This window comes from Leishmania major, chromosome 14, assembly GCF_000002725.2.
Source record: "Leishmania major strain Friedlin complete genome, chromosome 14".
Taxonomy (NCBI): Eukaryota; Euglenozoa; class Kinetoplastea; order Trypanosomatida; family Trypanosomatidae; genus Leishmania; species Leishmania major.
Genome location: NC_007255.2, coordinates 480001 through 496602, shown reverse-complemented (window position 1 = coordinate 496602; position 16602 = coordinate 480001). Strand labels below are relative to the sequence as shown.

The 16602-nt window shown below is 65.5% G+C and overlaps 3 protein-coding genes across 3 annotated transcripts in view; all 3 read right to left on the bottom strand.

Moving 5' to 3' along the window:
* Nucleotides 1–939: 939 nt before the first annotated feature.
* LMJF_14_1140 (conserved hypothetical protein) lies at nucleotides 940–2370 on the bottom strand (the record flags this gene model as incomplete). Its single annotated transcript, XM_001687662.1, has 1 exon — nucleotides 940–2370. The coding sequence occupies one exon, from the start codon at nucleotides 2368–2370 to the stop codon at nucleotides 940–942; it is 1431 nt and encodes a 476-aa protein (XP_001687714.1).
* A 2414-nt stretch (nucleotides 2371–4784) lies between these two features.
* On the bottom strand, nucleotides 4785–7574 carry LMJF_14_1130 (conserved hypothetical protein; the record flags this gene model as incomplete). Its single annotated transcript, XM_001687661.1, has 1 exon — nucleotides 4785–7574. One exon carries the CDS (start codon nucleotides 7572–7574, stop codon nucleotides 4785–4787), a length of 2790 nt encoding a protein of 929 aa, XP_001687713.1.
* Nucleotides 7575–10244: 2670 nt separating this feature from the next.
* LMJF_14_1120 (putative kinesin K39) overlaps nucleotides 10245–16602 on the bottom strand; it is a gene marked incomplete at both ends in the record, with an annotated part of 8931 nt that continues 2573 nt past the window's right edge. Inside the window, one exon of the mRNA XM_001687660.1 lies at nucleotides 10245–16602. This exon is cut by the window's right edge and continues 2573 nt beyond it. Within this exon, the coding sequence (XP_001687712.1) occupies nucleotides 10245–16602 (6358 nt within the window).

The window sequence follows — 16602 nt, the reverse complement described above, 5'->3', positions numbered from 1 at the left end:
GGCACGACATGTTGCGACCCCACCCATCACCATCCGCTCTCCCTCCCTCCCCCCTTCACACGCTGAGGAAGGAAGGACGAGGACGAGGACGAAGAGGGGGGAGGCGGCGCGCATGAAGAGGGAAAAGTAATATGAGAATAAAGGAGCGAAAAGACCGCCCATTTGGCACGGCAGATGAGGCCCACACTCCGAAAGTCACGTCGACCGGAAGAGAGAGGGTGGTGGGGAGAAGGTGCAACACAGCGCAGTAGCCACAGGCTCCCATCGCATCCTTCTCGCCTCCGCTCTCTGCGTGACAGCAAAACAGAAAACGATACACACCTACCATCACACCATGGCACGCGCCGCCACGTCCGCGATGAATCAACTACAGTGATGAGCCATCACTGCGGCTTCTTCTGCTTGCATGCCCGTAAGTAAGTGGCTAGTTGATGCATGTGTGTGCGCGTGCCCGCATCCCACTGCCGTTTCTCTGGGTTACCGTTAAACGAGGGAGATGTGAGAGGAGAAGCGCAACGCCAAGAAACCCCTTGTGCGTCGTCTGGGCGTGCGTATCTATGTGGTAACTTTCTGGTGCTCGCCCTCTACGTGTGTGGCGCCACGTCAGCTGCTGCTACGGTTACTCTTCATTAGTCGCCCACAATGTCCGCCGGCGCCCTTGCCGCTGTGTCACTGTCTCGCACGTCGGGAGAAAGGAAAGGCCGACGCATCAAGCACGAGGCGCGTCCGAGTCTGCGTAGAAAAGGGAGGCGAAACGCCTTCTCACGCGCGTGCACGCAGAACCACGGAAAGAGAGGGGGGGTACGCATAACGCACAGACGAGAACCACAGCAGCATGTGAGCACGCACGCAGACATGCACAAGAAGCAGATTTATTTAAGCACCCACACGCACACATAATGGAGAGCCGGAAGCGGTGCTGGGCGCGGTCATACGCTACTACAGGAGTTCAAAGTCCAAGTCGTCCTCATCGCGCGCCGTCTTGGAGCGGCGTTCTGCCGCGTGTTTTCGATGGTGCCCACCCGCATTTCCGGCACCCGCAGACGCCCCGCAATCGCTGGCTGCGTCACGTGCACGGCTCGTCACCGTCTGATCAATGAGGACGTCGAAGCACGCCTTCTTGCCGGTGTGCTTTCCATACTCCACCTCGCGAAGCAGATACGTGACCCGGTCGCCCGCCTTCACCCTCGAAGACGCGTTTGATAAGTGGAAGAAGATGGACTCGCCGCTGAGATCGTCTTGGATGAAGCCGAAGTGATCTGCCTTCACCTCCCGTACCACGCCAGAGAACCGGGACTCGCTCGTCATCGTACCCGGTGCTGCGTCGGCCAGAACGAGCGGGCGGCCAAAGACGCCCTTCCGACGCTCCATCGAGGAATCAATGATGACACGCTGCGCCACGAGCTCCACATCCTCGTCGACATCGGCAGCGGCCTCTGCACCACTTGTGGGCGTCACCGCGGCGGCGGTGTCTTCGCCGCCGCCACCCTGCGCGTGAGTGGCAGGCTCCAGGCAGAAGCGTACGTAGCGGCCGGAGCGCAGCTCGGTGCCAAGGGCGAGATCCACGCTCTCCAACGAAAAGGGAAAGCGAGGTGCATCTTCGTGATACTGCCGACGCGTGTCCAGCTCCGCAATCACGCCGACACCCGCCGCTGCATCCCACTCTACAATTTTCCCGTAGAGCGTCAGCGGGGATATCGGTGTTTCCTTTCCTGTCTTGGCGTCGTAGTATCTTAAGCTGACGGCGATGCGATGCAGCTGGGATTGGGTATCGCTCGTGGCTGCGCTGCTGTCTTCCTCCAGCTCCCCTTCTGGGCTGCCCAGCAAGAACTCTGCCGTCTCGGCGCCGCCTAAGGCAGCGTGGTCACCGTCGTCTTTACGGGTGCTCGGCGAGTCTCCCGCGACTCGGCGATTGATTCCTTTCCCCGGGGGCACCGCAACTACCGCGAACGAGACCCGCTCTCCCTCCGTCACGTAAAAACCGCCCATCAGTGCGCTGCGAGTGAAAAAGAAGGACTTGTGCAGTTCGTTGCACGCTTCCTCCCGCGCCGGCGGGACGCCATTGTTTCTAGCAGCCGCAGCATGAGTATCTAGAGCGACGTAAGTATGCTTGAGAGGAGGCGCAGATGCGGCGACCCCCTCCGCCAGGACAAAGCCGTAGCCGCGGCGGTGCTTGAAGGCGGTCACGGTGCCGTGCAGGCGCACAGCACCGTGGTTCGCATTGTGCAGCCTGCCTTGCGCAGGGTCCCCAAAACCGCTGAGACACAGCTTAGAACAGTGCAGAATACCAGCGCCACAGCTGAGTCGAGCAGGCGTGTTCGAAAAGCAACGAAGCGAGAGCCCGCTGGTCAGCGCGCAGCTCAAGCCCATCCTGCTTCCGGCGCGGAGAGCAGCGGCGGCACCGGCATCACTGCGATGAGTAAAGCTCAGGGGAGGCAACGCCGCTGGGAGCGGGAGCAGCACGCGGCAGGAAAAGTTGGACAGCATTCTAGGAGTTTGGCGAGCCTTTGCAACACTAATAAGTCAACGCTGCGCACTCGCCGTGTGTGTGTGTGTGCGTGTGCGCGCCTCCGCCTTGTGGGTGTGCAGGATACCTGTGCGTATCCGAATAACTCTGTACCTCCGCGTCACCACAAAATACAACAAAGACGAAAGGAGAAGAGAAGAGGGAGGAAGTGTACTGCCGATGGGTGTCACTGCGTCCAGGACGCGCCACTGTGCTGCCTGTCCCTTCGCTCAGGAGAAAGGTTGTGGTGCGGCCTCCAGCGTGCCAAGCGCTGTGCGGGATGGTCGAAAGGAGGAGGTGAGAGCTGACGGACGCGGCCCCGAAGCGCAGGCTATCGGGTGTGCTACGCAGCAGCTGGCCAACCGTGACGACGCGCTCTCGGGTGCGAGCGCATCCTTCTGTGCGTGCGCACGAGCGAGTGTCCGCCTCCAAGGGAACGAGGAGTGTGTGTGGGCCTGCTCGCTTGCTTGTTGTGTGTCATCATGCTGACGTGTGCCGGTAGCACACAATGTGCCGTGAAAAGAAGAGCAGCGAGGATGGTGGAGGGGCCGATGGTGGGCGTCAGCATAGGGGGAGAAAGTGACCAACGACGCGCCGCACAGCTAGCCGCATGCAGCCAGCCACGCAGAGCCGCGAGCTCAAGGGTGAGAAGTGCAGAAGACGAGCGGAAGCGGAAGAGAAATTTCGAAAAAGCAAAAGATCTGTACGAGGCCCCTCGTTACCATGCTAAGAGAGGAGTGCATAAGGAATGGGACGACAGACCGCTGCACGCACGCACGCACACCACAGGTGGTGCGCATCGTATGAAGCATCATCATCTGTGTGTGTGTGTGTGTGTGTGTGTGTGTGTGTGTCGCGCGAATCACTTGCGAGCTTCTTTGATGTATTTTTTCATGGTTGCGCGTCTCCTCTCACCTCATCGCACAGCAGAGGTCGGAGAGGAGAAGAAGTGCCTGTGCCCTCTGCTGTCGCTGGTCGTGCGTCGCCAAACGACTCGCTCGCGCTCTCCCTAGCGTATTCGTGCACATTCCACTTATCCACGTCTTGCTCGGCACACTTCTTCTGTGGCACTGCGGCCTCGAAACCAACAGCCAGCACCTCCGCGCGTTCTAGCCCGAGGGCCACGGTCCGGCACAGCTACGTGGGAGTGAGGAGCCGCACCCTGAGTCTGATAACGAAGGATTACTCTTTTCACGTCTACACCTGAAAGGTCCTGAAGACGGTGTGTTGGCTAGGTGCAATCTCGTTGTGTGCATCGTATGCACACGATCAGGGTAACCAAGCCGACAAGCTGCCAGCCCGTGTGCATGCACAACACAGCGGCGTTGGCATGCGCTCTAGCAGAGGAAAAGGTGGCTCCGTGGCGTGTCGTCTGCCCGCGTGGCAAGCTTCCACCCCTGTGAGCATCTCATTGTCTTGTCCCTCTCCAGGCCACCCGCTGGGCAGCCCTGTCCTCAGAGCTCTTTGAGGCTTCTCGCGGCTGGTGCGGCTCCTCGGCGCGGAGAGGGCTGCCAGGATTTTCTCCGGTCCGTTAGTGCCTCTGCTGCGGAGTCCGCCCTTCACCTCTGAAGCCGTGCAGGACGGCATCTGAATTCGCCTGCTGCCGGACTCGGTGCACCCAGCATGCTTGACAGTGGTGGTCTCCGTCAGGGTGGTGACTGGTGAAGCAATGAGTCTATACACTCGCTCCGTTGAGCTGGCGTGTCGTCTGCAGAAAGAGAAGGGAGGAGTGAGTGCACGGAACGAGAGGGGCGTGTGTGTGTGCATTGCAGCTGCCATGCTGTACACACGGAAGATAGGATAGACCCAAGAAGTCATGCAGGCAAGGAGGGGGTCGATTCTTGGATCATGAGAGCGCGCACATCGTGGCCCTGCCCCTGGGCCCTCAGGAGACGGCATGACGCGTTTTCTCGATAGCTGCCACTTGCCCAGTCCGTACAAGGACCAGCAGCGTGCGAGCAACCTCTGACTTCTCGGCGCACCACCCCGCGGAGATTCGGAGGGACAAGAGGAAGAGCCGCGGGTTGGCGGAGTGCTGGCCGCTTGCCGGCAGCAGCATTTTTATCAGTGAGGTGGGCCCTTTGCCATCATCTACCTGTGTCAGTGGTTCTTTCTGGCTCTACACCGTCATTGGCTACCGTAGGCTGGGTGTTGGACATCAGCTGAAAGAGGGCGCGTGCATGTGCCTGAGGGAGGGGGAGGGGGGCGTGCCCGTCACCCCCCCCCGTGCGCCTCCTGCCCCCTCCCCCCTCCTCCTCACCTCCTCACCTCCGCGGCACTACACCAGTGACGTGCCCAAGTGCAGTGTGTGCACGTAGCCTCTCGCCGTACTCGCGAAAAGCCACTGCCCGTCGCGAGAGAAAAAGACAGAGGAGATGGCGGTGCCGACCACGTCAGCCTCACCCAGTGAAGCACCCACCTCCTCTCCGTCGAAGACGTCGGCCTCATCGTCGTCACCCCCAAAGCCGAAGGTACCGCCACCGGCGGTGCCGCTGCCAGCTCCCGCAGCTGCGTCGCTCGTCCCTGGCACCACCCACAGCACCCCGTCTGATGACGCGTTGCCGCGAGCGCGGTGGCCCGCTTCACGCAGCGACACGGTCACCACAGGCGTAATGATGCTCGTGCTCACAGCCCACACGGTGACCAGTCCACTGGCGTCACCGGCGGCGAGAACGCCTTGCTTCGTCGGCGACCAGCAGACGCTCGTTACGGCCGAGGAGAAGCCTTCGAGAGGAATGACAGAGCGGTCAAACCAGGCGACGCAGCTGCCGTCCGTTGCCGCCGACACGACACAGTCACGACCCCGCAGGCCGTGGGTCGCCGTCTGCACAGCCATCGAGACGATGCGACCTCGATGCGGCTGCAGTGCCGCAGCCTGAACACGGCGCGCCACCGCGGCAGTCGCTGGTGATGGCGAGGACACCGCGGTAAGGTGGTGGTGGTGGTGGTGGTGGTGACCGCTCTCCTCAGCAGCCGCGAAAGCGTCAGCGCCCGCGGGGTGCGCGAGTGAGGCTGTCAAGCAAGTCGACGCCGTGGCCGCTGCGCCGTCACGGAACGAAGCAGTAGAGACTGACGTGGCGGTGATGTCGAGTGTTCTAATGACAGTCGATGAAGTTGGCAGCGCGCGTGGCGGGCCATAGTACTGGAGCTCGATCGACTTCGCGTCCCTGTTCGCGCCGACGAGGAGCGCACCCGAGGTGGTGCCAATGAAAACCTTTGTCATGGCGTCCGTGCCGGCCCGCTCCACGAACTGCGCCGTCACCCCGATGCAGCCCATCGGCCGAATGCCGAGGTACGACAGGCAGGACGCCGCTGGGTGCAGTGGCTGCGACGCTGTCCACGTGCACACCTTGCCCTCTTGGCTGATAGAGTAAAGGTGGTGGCAGCTGGCGTCGCCGTGAACAGCCATGCGCAACACTGGCGCCTGGTGTGCCTGCGGCGACGGAAACGACGAGTGGGCTGGCCGCTGTGGCGGAAGTAGCAGAGTCGTTGTGGTGCCCGTCGTCGCAAGCGCCCGCTCCAGTAGCCGGCGTGGTTCGATCTGTGCCCACGCCTGCCCAATCGACCACTGCACGATCCGGCCACACCGGGTTCCACCGAGCAGCGTCGATGGCTGCAATGGATGGGCGAGCAGTGTCGTCACCTCCGAGTCGCACACGAGAGGGAGCACAATCACAACGTGCTCAGGCATCGTTGTTATGTCGCCGCTGACGCAGCTCACGAATCCACCACCAGGAGCCGCTGCAGCCCCGGCAAAGGAGCCCTCCTTTCGAGGCATCGTGTTGGCAGGCAGAGGCACGAGGAGCCACGCCAGCACAAGTCCTGGTGACTCCTTCGCCACCTTCAGAGCCGACTCCGTCGTGGCGCCCGGCACAGCCGACGGTGCGGCGGAGGCGGAGCCCCACGGATACCCGAAATCCATGGAGGCACGCACCCTCGCAGCAGCCGCAGCGGCAGCGGCACCGGTCGCCGGCCTCGCAGCCGCACTGGCGCGCTGCTGGGACATCCCGACAGAGGTGCCACCAGTGCTGAGCATGAACAGCGGGTCGAGCGCGCTGGCGCCCGTGCGATTGTCCGGCCCTGCCGGGTCGGTGTTGCCATGGCAGCGCGTGTTCACCGAAAGCTCACCGCCATTGCCGCCACTCGTTACAGCGGGAGAGTCGCACGATCCGTAGGCCGCTGCCACGCACACCGACCACACCGTAGGCAGTGTCATCATGGCACCGTCGCTGAGTCGCTGGCCGGCAGCCGCGCCGTCGTAGGGCACGAGGCACGAGGTGGAGTCCAAGATGACGCGTCGGCGGCTACTCTCGACTGACCCGGCTACATCACCGAGCAGCACAGAAGGGTTGAAGATGCAGACGGGTTGCGTCACCGTAGCCCCGGTGGCATCCCGCGCCGGGACACGCATACACTTTCGCAGGAAGCCCCAGCCCCCATAAGCGGCCAGTCCTTCCTCTGTTGGAGGCGCGGCGGCTGCCCTTGAGGCAACCGTCGGCAGAGCTGATCCACAAAGCGACCCGACAACAGGGCGCGCGTTTGGAGAAGCGGCAGAGAAGCCGGCCATGGCAGCGTGCGCCGCCGTGCTATCCTTGTTCATTGACACGAAGTGAATCGATCGAGGTGCGACGCCCCCGTCGGCGGCGGCAGCTTGAGTCTGCGAGGGAGCGGACTGCTTACTCGGGGTTGTCGGGCGCGCCTTCTGCGCTGTCGGGGTGGTCGGCGTGACAGGCGATGAGGCCGCAGAAGGGGCGGCAGCTTTGGCTGTGGCAGCGGAGCCGCGAGTCGACGACACAGACAGCCGCCCTCCACCGCTGCGGCTACGAAGCGACAATGGCAGTGCCGACCTTGGCGAAGTTGAGGTGCCTGCCGCTGCTGCTGAGTCGCCCGCAGCAGCACTGGCAGGCAGTGCCAAAGCAAGGGCACTCCTCGACAAGGACGTCGAGGACGTCGGGCTGCCATCCGGGTTTGAGGAGCGGCCAGAGATGTACTGCTCCACTACCTGCTGCTTCGCTTGCCGGGCGGCGCGTAGGGCCTCCAGCTGCTTCCGCTTCTCCGCCAGGTCCATTGCGACGATGCGTAAAAAGCAGGTACCGGCGGGCAAAAGAGGACACGTAAAACAGCTCCCAGCGCGGGGGTGAGAGGTCCGAAGGCAGCGGACCTGACAGGTGCAGTGAGGCACAGCAAGAAAAATAGCGGGCAAGCGGCTTCAGAAGGCACCAAGACCACTCGACGGAAGGGGTAGTAGTGGGGAAGATCAACTACAAGACAGTTACGGCCTTAGACCCTGCACGGAACCGACTGCACGCAAAGTAGGGTCCGTGAAAGGAGCCGCGCTACAGAATCAGGCAAGAGAAAGATGAGACCCGATACATGCGACCGTGGGACGCAGGCAGCACGCACGCACCAAGACAGACAAGGCCCTTTCCTCGCTGTGGCCCGCCAACCGCAAAGGTGCACCGGTATAAAAGAGGTGAAGGGACTCAGGTCCAACAGTGGCCACGAGAGGAACACCCACACACACACACACACACACAGAAGGAGGAGGAGGCGAAGAGGGCGAAAAGTTGCGTTTTCCGTTCCGTCTGCGTGTGTGTGTGTGTGTGTGTGTGTGTGTGTGATAGACGTGCCAAGAAGCGGTTGTAGCTGTGTTGCTACACAGAGAACGCGTACAATTCTAAGGCGCCTTGGACGTGTTGGCTCGTTGTCCTTGTCGCTGTGGGAGAGGGGGAGGGGGTGCGTGGGTGCGGCTCTCTTGTTTCCTTCTGTTTCCTGTGCTGCGCGCGTGAAAAGATCCGAAATACTAAGCGGCCTCTTTCCAAGAGAGACGCGCCGCGGCGTGCTGACGTGCGCTGACGGCGTGGATGGATGGTGGTGTTGTTACGGTCGGCACAGCTGCTCTCCGCACGCTTCTTCTCGCAGCGGTGAGTGGGTCGTACGAAGTGCACAGGTACGCATGTGCAGTGGCGAAGGGCCATGGGAAAGAAGAGGCAGAGACAAGCAGACACAGAGGCGAAGGACGACAGCAGGGCAAGATGCAAGCGAGGAAGGGAAGAACGAGGGCGAGTGTGAATGAAAGAGAAGCGGCCATGGCGCGCACGCACGAGACACCTAAACATGAGCGATGAGAAAGGGAAAGACAAGGAGAGCAATTCGCCGGCACCACGTGCGCGCAAGTCTCCCTCCCCCTCTTCATTTTTGTCAGTGGATGCGTAGTACACGGAAATACCGCATGTGTGAGCCCGAGCGAGGACTGCAGGGCGTACTCGACCCTCGCAGGGTTGTCGTCCTCGAAGACTACGGCCTCGCAGAGGAGAAGACGGGTGGCGCACCCACAAGCAAAGTGATCTCTCCCGCTAACCCGCCGATGACGCTAGAACTATGAAAGCCAATCCGCCACCACCCCCACCCCACGTAGGACAAGGCAGGCCGGGATGGGGGGAGGGAGCTCTTCTTCGCGCTGCTGCTGCTGCTGGACACAACCTCATTGCTGTCTTATGCGGTCTACAGTGCCGATGTCGGAAGAAAAAGAAAGAGAGAGAAAGAGAGGGAGGGCAAGAGGGAGAGAGGGAGGGCAAGAGGCGATAGGCAGGTTCACGAGCGTGCAACACTGAGGAGCACACGAGCATGTGTACGAGGGCAGCGTGCACCCAATAAGCCACGAACCAATGGCCACGGAGCTCAAGGCGACGGTCCACCGTCTGGGGGAGGGGGGGAAGACGAAAATAAACATGAGAGCAACGGCCAAAAAAAGAAAAACAGGAAAACACACGAGGGAGCGAACAACAAAAAAAGTGGGACACTATTCACGCGCCGACACAACCGCACAGACAAGGATCTGGGTGCGCGTGTATGTCGGCGTAGTTCCACCTGACTGCCGCACTTTCCTTTGCAGTCCGTCGATGTGCCAAAGCTGAAGAACAAACATATGTATATATTCTTTTTTCAATGCTTCCCTGTGCAGCTGAGTACCGGCAGTGCCTCGGCCGAGCACACAATAAAAACAGCAGCAGCAGCAGCAGCTTTGCTCTCCGGTGCTGCCGCGCCCTCCACCCCGCCGTTGGCCTCCCCTCGTGCTTTGCCCTTTACGTGTCCGCCTCCGAGCTCAAGAGAGAGTTTGAAAGGGAGTGCGGAAGGCTCGACACGTTCACCTTCTCTCCTGCCTTTTGAACATGCGCACTAAAAACACTGGACAAAGCAGGATCATGCAATACATGCATCACGCGCCAGCCAACTCATGCCCCCATCTCCTCCACGTCAACACCATTACTCTGCAGCACCTTGAGAGCGGTGCGAGTCGCCCTGAAGCACCCCTCCGCCGGCTGCTTTCCTGCCGCACACGGCACCGCCGCCATCTCACTCCCATGGTTCTCATTCCTCGCCTCGAACCGCACACCCAGTTTACGCCGCTCCTTTTCAGACTGCACATAGCCCTCCTTCAGCCTTTCCTTGTCCTTTTCCAGCTTTCGCTTCGCCCGCACCGCAGACGTCAATTCATCCGACAGCTCCCTCCGCTCCACCGCGGCCGCGCGCAGCTTATCCTCGCACACCCGCAACTTGCCCCGCAGATCTTCGGTTTCCTCGCTCAGCAGAGCAGTCTTCCCTTCCGCATCAGCACACCTCTTTGCCAACGCTGCCTTCTCCTTCACCGTCTCAGCAACGATCAAAGACAACGAGTCTCTGTCGGCCACCACAGCGTTGACCTTTTTCTCGAGACCCCTCCAGCATTCAACCGCGGTCATACGATCACCCGCCTCCCTTGACAACGCTTGAAAAACCCGCTCCTTCTCCGCGTGCGCCTCCTCCAGCTCGCCGCGCAGCGCCTCGTTGTCCGCCTTGGCGGCCTCCGCCTCCGAGCCCTTCTCCTCCAGCTCGCTCTGCAGACGCTCCTTCTCCGCGTGCGCCTCCTCCAGCTCGCCGCGCAGAGTCTCGTTGTCCGCCTTGGCGGCCTCCGCCTCCGAGCCCTTCTCCTCCAGCTCGCTCTGCAGACGCTCCTTCTCCGCGTGCGCCTCCTCCAGCTCGCCGCGCAGCGCCTCGTTGTCCGCCTTGGCGGCCTCCGCCTCCGAGCCCTTCTCCTCCAGCTCGCTCTGCAGACGCTCCTTCTCCGCGTGCGCCTCCTCCAGCTCGCCGCGCAGCGTCTCGTTGTCCGCCTTGGCGGCCTCCGCCTCCGAGCCCTTCTCCTCCAGCTCGCTCTGCAGACGCTCCTTCTCCGCGTGCGCCTCCTCCAGCTCGCCGCGCAGCGCCTCGTTGTCCGCCTTGGCGGCCTCCGCCTCCGAGCCCTTCTCCTCCAGCTCGCTCTGCAGACGCTCCTTCTCCGCGTGCGCCTCCTCCAGCTCGCCGCGCAGCGTCTCGTTGTCCGCCTGGGCGGCCTCCGCCTCCGAGCCCTTCTCCTCCAGCTCGCTCTGCAGACGCTCCTTCTCCGCGTGCGCCTCCTCCAGCTCGCCGCGCAGCGCCTCGTTGTCCGCCTGGGCGGCCTCCGCCTCCGAGCCCTTCTCCTCCAGCTCGCTCTGCAGACGCTCCTTCTCCGCGTGCGCCTCCTCCAGCTCGCCGCGCAGCGCCTCGTTGTCCGCCTTGGCGGCCTCCGCCTCCGAGCCCTTCTCCTCCAGCTCGCTCTGCAGACGCTCCTTCTCCGCGTGCGCCTCCTCCAGCTCGCCGCGCAGCGCCTCGTTGTCCGCCTTGGCGGCCTCCGCCTCCGAGCCCTTCTCCTCCAGCTCGCTCTGCAGACGCTCCTTCTCCGCGTGCGCCTCCTCCAGCTCGCCGCGCAGAGTCTCGTTGTCCGCCTTGGCGGCCTCCGCCTCCGAGCCCTTCTCCTCCAGCTCGCTCTGCAGACGCTCCTTCTCCGCGTGCGCCTCCTCCAGCTCGCCGCGCAGCGTCTCGTTGTCCGCCTTGGCGGCCTCCGCCTCCGAGCCCTTCTCCTCCAGCTCGCCCTGCAGACGCTCCTTCTCCGCGTGCGCCTCCTCCAGCTCGCCGCGCAGCGTCTCGTTGTCCGCCTGGGCGGCCTCCGCCTCCGAGCCCTTCTCCTCCAGCTCGCCCTGCAGACGCTCCTTCTCCGCGTGCGCCTCCTCCAGCTCGCCGCGCAGCGCCTCGTTGTCCGCCTTGGCGGCCTCCGCCTCCGAGCCCTTCTCCTCCAGCTCGCTCTGCAGACGCTCCTTCTCCGCGTGCGCCTCCTCCAGCTCGCCGCGCAGCGCCTCGTTGTCCGCCTTGGCGGCCTCCGCCTCCGAGCCCTTCTCCTCCAGCTCGCCCTGCAGACGCTCCTTCTCCGCGTGCGCCTCCTCCAGCTCGCCCTGCAGACGCTCCTTCTCCGCGTGCGCCTCCTCCAGCTCGCCGCGCAGCGCTCGTTGTCCGCCTGGGCGGCCTCCGCCTCCGAGCCCTTCTCCTCCAGCTCGCCCTGCAGACGCTCCTTCTCCGCGTGCGCCTCCTCCAGCTCGCCGCGCAGCGCCTCGTTGTCCGCCTGGGCGGCCTCCGCCTCCGAGCCCTTCTCCTCCAGCTCGCTCTGCAGACGCTCCTTCTCCGCGTGCGCCTCCTCCAGCTCGCCGCGCAGCGCCTCGTTGTCCGCCTTGGCGGCCTCCGCCTCCGAGCCCTTCTCCTCCAGCTCGCTCTGCAGACGCTCCTTCTCCGCGTGCGCCTCCTCCAGCTCGCCGCGCAGCGCCTCGTTGTCCGCCTGGGCGGCCTCCGCCTCCGAGCCCTTCTCCTCCAGCTCGCTCTGCAGACGCTCCTTCTCCGCGTGCGCCTCCTCCAGCTCGCCGCGCAGCGCCTCGTTGTCCGCCTGGGCGGCCTCCGCCTCCGAGCCCTTCTCCTCCAGCTCGCTCTGCAGACGCTCCTTCTCCGCGTGCGCCTCCTCCAGCTCGCCGCGCAGCGTCTCGTTGTCCGCCTGGGCGGCCTCCGCCTCCGAGCCCTTCTCCTCCAGCTCGCTCTGCAGACGCTCCTTCTCCGCGTGCGCCTCCTCCAGCTCGCCCTGCAGACGCTCCTTCTCCGCGTGCGCCTCCTCCAGCTCGCTCTGCAGACGCTCCTTCTCCGCGTGCGCCTCCTCCAGCTCGCCGCGCAGCGTCTCGTTGTCCGCCTGGGCGGCCTCCGCCTCCGAGCCCTTCTCCTCCAGCTCGCTCTGCAGACGCTCCTTCTCCGCGTGCGCCTCCTCCAGCTCGCCGCGCAGCGCCTCGTTGTCCGCCTTGGCGGCCTCCGCCTCCGAGCCCTTCTCCTCCAGCTCGCTCTGCAGACGCTCCTTCTCCGCGTGCGCCTCCTCCAGCTCGCCGCGCAGCGTCTCGTTGTCCGCCTTGGCGGCCTCCGCCTCCGAGCCCTTCTCCTCCAGCTCGCCCTGCAGACGCTCCTTCTCCGCGTGCGCCTCCTCCAGCTCGCCGCGCAGCGTCTCGTTGTCCGCCTGGGCGGCCTCCGCCTCCGAGCCCTTCTCCTCCAGCTCGCTCTGCAGACGCTCCTTCTCCGCGTGCGCCTCCTCCAGCTCGCCGCGCAGCGTCTCGTTGTCCGCCTGGGCGGCCTCCGCCTCCGAGCCCTTCTCCTCCAGCTCGCTCTGCAGACGCTCCTTCTCCGCGTGCGCCTCCTCCAGCTCGCCGCGCAGCGTCTCGTTGTCCGCCTTGGCGGCCTCCGCCTCCGAGCCCTTCTCCTCCAGCTCGCTCTGCAGACGCTCCTTCTCCGCGTGCGCCTCCTCCAGCTCGCCGCGCAGCGTCTCGTTGTCCGCCTGGGCGGCCTCCGCCTCCGAGCCCTTCTCCTCCAGCTCGCTCTGCAGACGCTCCTTCTCCGCGTGCGCCTCCTCCAGCTCGCCCTGCAGACGCTCCTTCTCCGCGTGCGCCTCCTCCAGCTCGCTCTGCAGACGCTCCTTCTCCGCGTGCGCCTCCTCCAGCTCGCCGCGCAGCGTCTCGTTGTCCGCCTGGGCGGCCTCCGCCTCCGAGCCCTTCTCCTCCAGCTCGCTCTGCAGACGCTCCTTCTCCGCGTGCGCCTCCTCCAGCTCGCCGCGCAGCGCCTCGTTGTCCGCCTTGGCGGCCTCCGCCTCCGAGCCCTTCTCCTCCAGCTCGCTCTGCAGACGCTCCTTCTCCGCGTGCGCCTCCTCCAGCTCGCCGCGCAGCGTCTCGTTGTCCGCCTTGGCGGCCTCCGCCTCCGAGCCCTTCTCCTCCAGCTCGCCCTGCAGACGCTCCTTCTCCGCGTGCGCCTCCTCCAGCTCGCCGCGCAGCGTCTCGTTGTCCGCCTGGGCGGCCTCCGCCTCCGAGCCCTTCTCCTCCAGCTCGCTCTGCAGACGCTCCTTCTCCGCGTGCGCCTCCCTCAGCTCGCCGCGCAGCGTCTCGTTGTCCGCCTGGGCGGCCTCCGCCTCCGAGCCCTTCTCCTCCAGCTCGCTCTGCAGACGCTCCTTCTCCGCGTGCGCCTCCTCCAGCTCGCCGCGCAGCGCCTCGTTGTCCGCCTGGGCGGCCTCCGCCTCCGAGCCCTTCTCCTCCAGCTCGCTCTGCAGACGCTCCTTCTCCGCGTGCGCCTCCTCCAGCTCGCCGCGCAGCGCCTCGTTGTCCGCCTGGGCGGCCTCCGCCTCCGAGCCCTTCTCCTCCAGCTCGCTCTGCAGACGCTCCTTCTCCGCGTGCGCCTCCTCCAGCTCGCCGCGCAGCGTCTCGTTGTCCGCCTGGGCGGCCTCCGCCTCCGAGCCCTTCTCCTCCAGCTCGCTCTGCAGACGCTCCTTCTCCGCGTGCGCCTCCTCCAGCTCGCCGCGCAGCGTCTCGTTGTCCGCCTTGGCGGCCTCCGCCTCCGAGCCCTTCTCCTCCAGCTCGCCCTGCAGACGCTCCTTCTCCGCGTGCGCCTCCTCCAGCTCGCCGCGCAGCGTCTCGTTGTCCGCCTTGGCGGCCTCCGCCTCCGAGCCCTTCTCCTCCAGCTCGCCCTGCAGACGCTCCTTCTCCGCGTGCGCCTCCTCCAGCTCGCTCTGCAGACGCTCCTTCTCCGCGTGCGCCTCCTCCAGCTCGCCGCGCAGCGTCTCGTTGTCCGCCTGGGCGGCCTCCGCCTCCGAGCCCTTCTCCTCCAGCTCGCTCTGCAGACGCTCCTTCTCCGCGTGCGCCTCCTCCAGCTCGCCCTGCAGACGCTCCTTCTCCGCGTGCGCCTCCTCCAGCTCGCTCTGCAGACGCTCCTTCTCCGCGTGCGCCTCCTCCAGCTCGCCGCGCAGCGTCTCGTTGTCCGCCTGGGCGGCCTCCGCCTCCGAGCCCTTCTCCTCCAGCTCGCTCTGCAGACGCTCCTTCTCCGCGTGCGCCTCCTCCAGCTCGCCGCGCAGCGCCTCGTTGTCCGCCTTGGCGGCCTCCGCCTCCGAGCCCTTCTCCTCCAGCTCGCTCTGCAGACGCTCCTTCTCCGCGTGCGCCTCCTCCAGCTCGCCGCGCAGCGTCTCGTTGTCCGCCTTGGCGGCCTCCGCCTCCGAGCCCTTCTCCTCCAGCTCGCTCTGCAGACGCTCCTTCTCCGCGTGCGCCTCCTCCAGCTCGCTCTGCAGACGCTCCTTCTCCGCGTGCGCCTCCTCCAGCTCGCTCTGCAGACGCTCCTTCTCCGCGTGCGCCTCCTCCAGCTCGCCGCGCAGCGTCTCGTTGTCCGCCTGGGCGGCCTCCGCCTCCGAGCCCTTCTCCTCCAGCTCGCTCTGCAGACGCTCCTTCTCCGCGTGCGCCTCCTCCAGCTCGCCGCGCAGCGTCTCGTTGTCCGCCTTGGCGGCCTCCGCCTCCGAGCCCTTCTCCTCCAGCTCGCTCTGCAGACGCTCCTTCTCCGCGTGCGCCTCCTCCAGCTCGCCGCGCAGCGTCTCGTTGTCCGCCTTGGCGGCCTCCGCCTCCGAGCCCTTCTCCTCCAGCTCGCCCTGCAGACGCTCCTTCTCCGCGTGCGCCTCCTCCAGCTCGCCGCGCAGCGTCTCGTTGTCCGCCTTGGCGGCCTCCGCCTCCGAGCCCTTTTCCTCCAGCTCGCCCTGCAGACGCTCCTTCTCCGCGTGCGCCTCCTCCAGCTCGCCGCGCAGCGCCTCGTTGTCCGCCTGGGCGGCCTCCGCCTCCGAGCCCTTCTCCTCCAGCTCGCTCTGCAGACGCTCCTTCTCCGCGTGCGCCTCCTCCAGCTCGCCGCGCAGCGTCTCGTTGTCCGCCTGGGCGGCCTCCGCCTCCGAGCCCTTCTCCTCCAGCTCGCCCTGCAGACGCTCCTTCTCCGCGTGCGCCTCCTCCAGCTCGCCGCGCAGCGCCTCGTTGTCCGCCTTGGCGGCCTCCGCCTCCGAGCCCTTCTCCTCCAGCTCGCCCTGCAGACGCTCCTTCTCCGCGTGCGCCTCCTCCAGCTCGCCGCGCAGCGCCTCGTTGTCCGCCTTGGCGGCCTCCGCCTCCGAGCCCTTCTCCTCCAGCTCGCTCTGCAGACGCTCCTTCTCCGCGTGCGCCTCCTCCAGCTCGCCGCGCAGCGCCTCGTTGTCCGCCTTGGCGGCCTCCGCCTCCGAGCCCTTCTCCTCCAGCTCGCTCTGCAGACGCTCCTTCTCCGCGTGCGCCTCCTCCAGCTCGCCGCGCAGAGTCTCGTTGTCCGCCTTGGCGGCCTCCGCCTCCGAGCCCTTCTCCTCCAGCTCGCTCTGCAGACGCTCCTTCTCCGCGTGCGCCTCCTCCAGCTCGCCGCGCAGCGTCTCGTTGTCCGCCTTGGCGGCCTCCGCCTCCGAGCCCTTCTCCTCCAGCTCGCCCTGCAGACGCTCCTTCTCCGCGTGCGCCTCCTCCAGCTCGCCGCGCAGCGTCTCGTTGTCCGCCTGGGCGGCCTCCGCCTCCGAGCCCTTCTCCTCCAGCTCGCCCTGCAGACGCTCCTTCTCCGCGTGCGCCTCCTCCAGCTCGCCGCGCAGCGCCTCGTTGTCCGCCTTGGCGGCCTCCGCCTCCGAGCCCTTCTCCTCCAGCTCGCTCTGCAGACGCTCCTTCTCCGCGTGCGCCTCCTCCAGCTCGCCGCGCAGCGCCTCGTTGTCCGCCTTGGCGGCCTCCGCCTCCGAGCCCTTCTCCTCCAGCTCGCCCTGCAGACGCTCCTTCTCCGCGTGCGCCTCCTCCAGCTCGCCGCGCAGCGCCTCGTTGTCCGCCTTGGCGGCCTCCGCCTCCGAGCCCTTCTCCTCCAGCTCGCTCTGCAGACGCTCCTTCTCCGCGTGC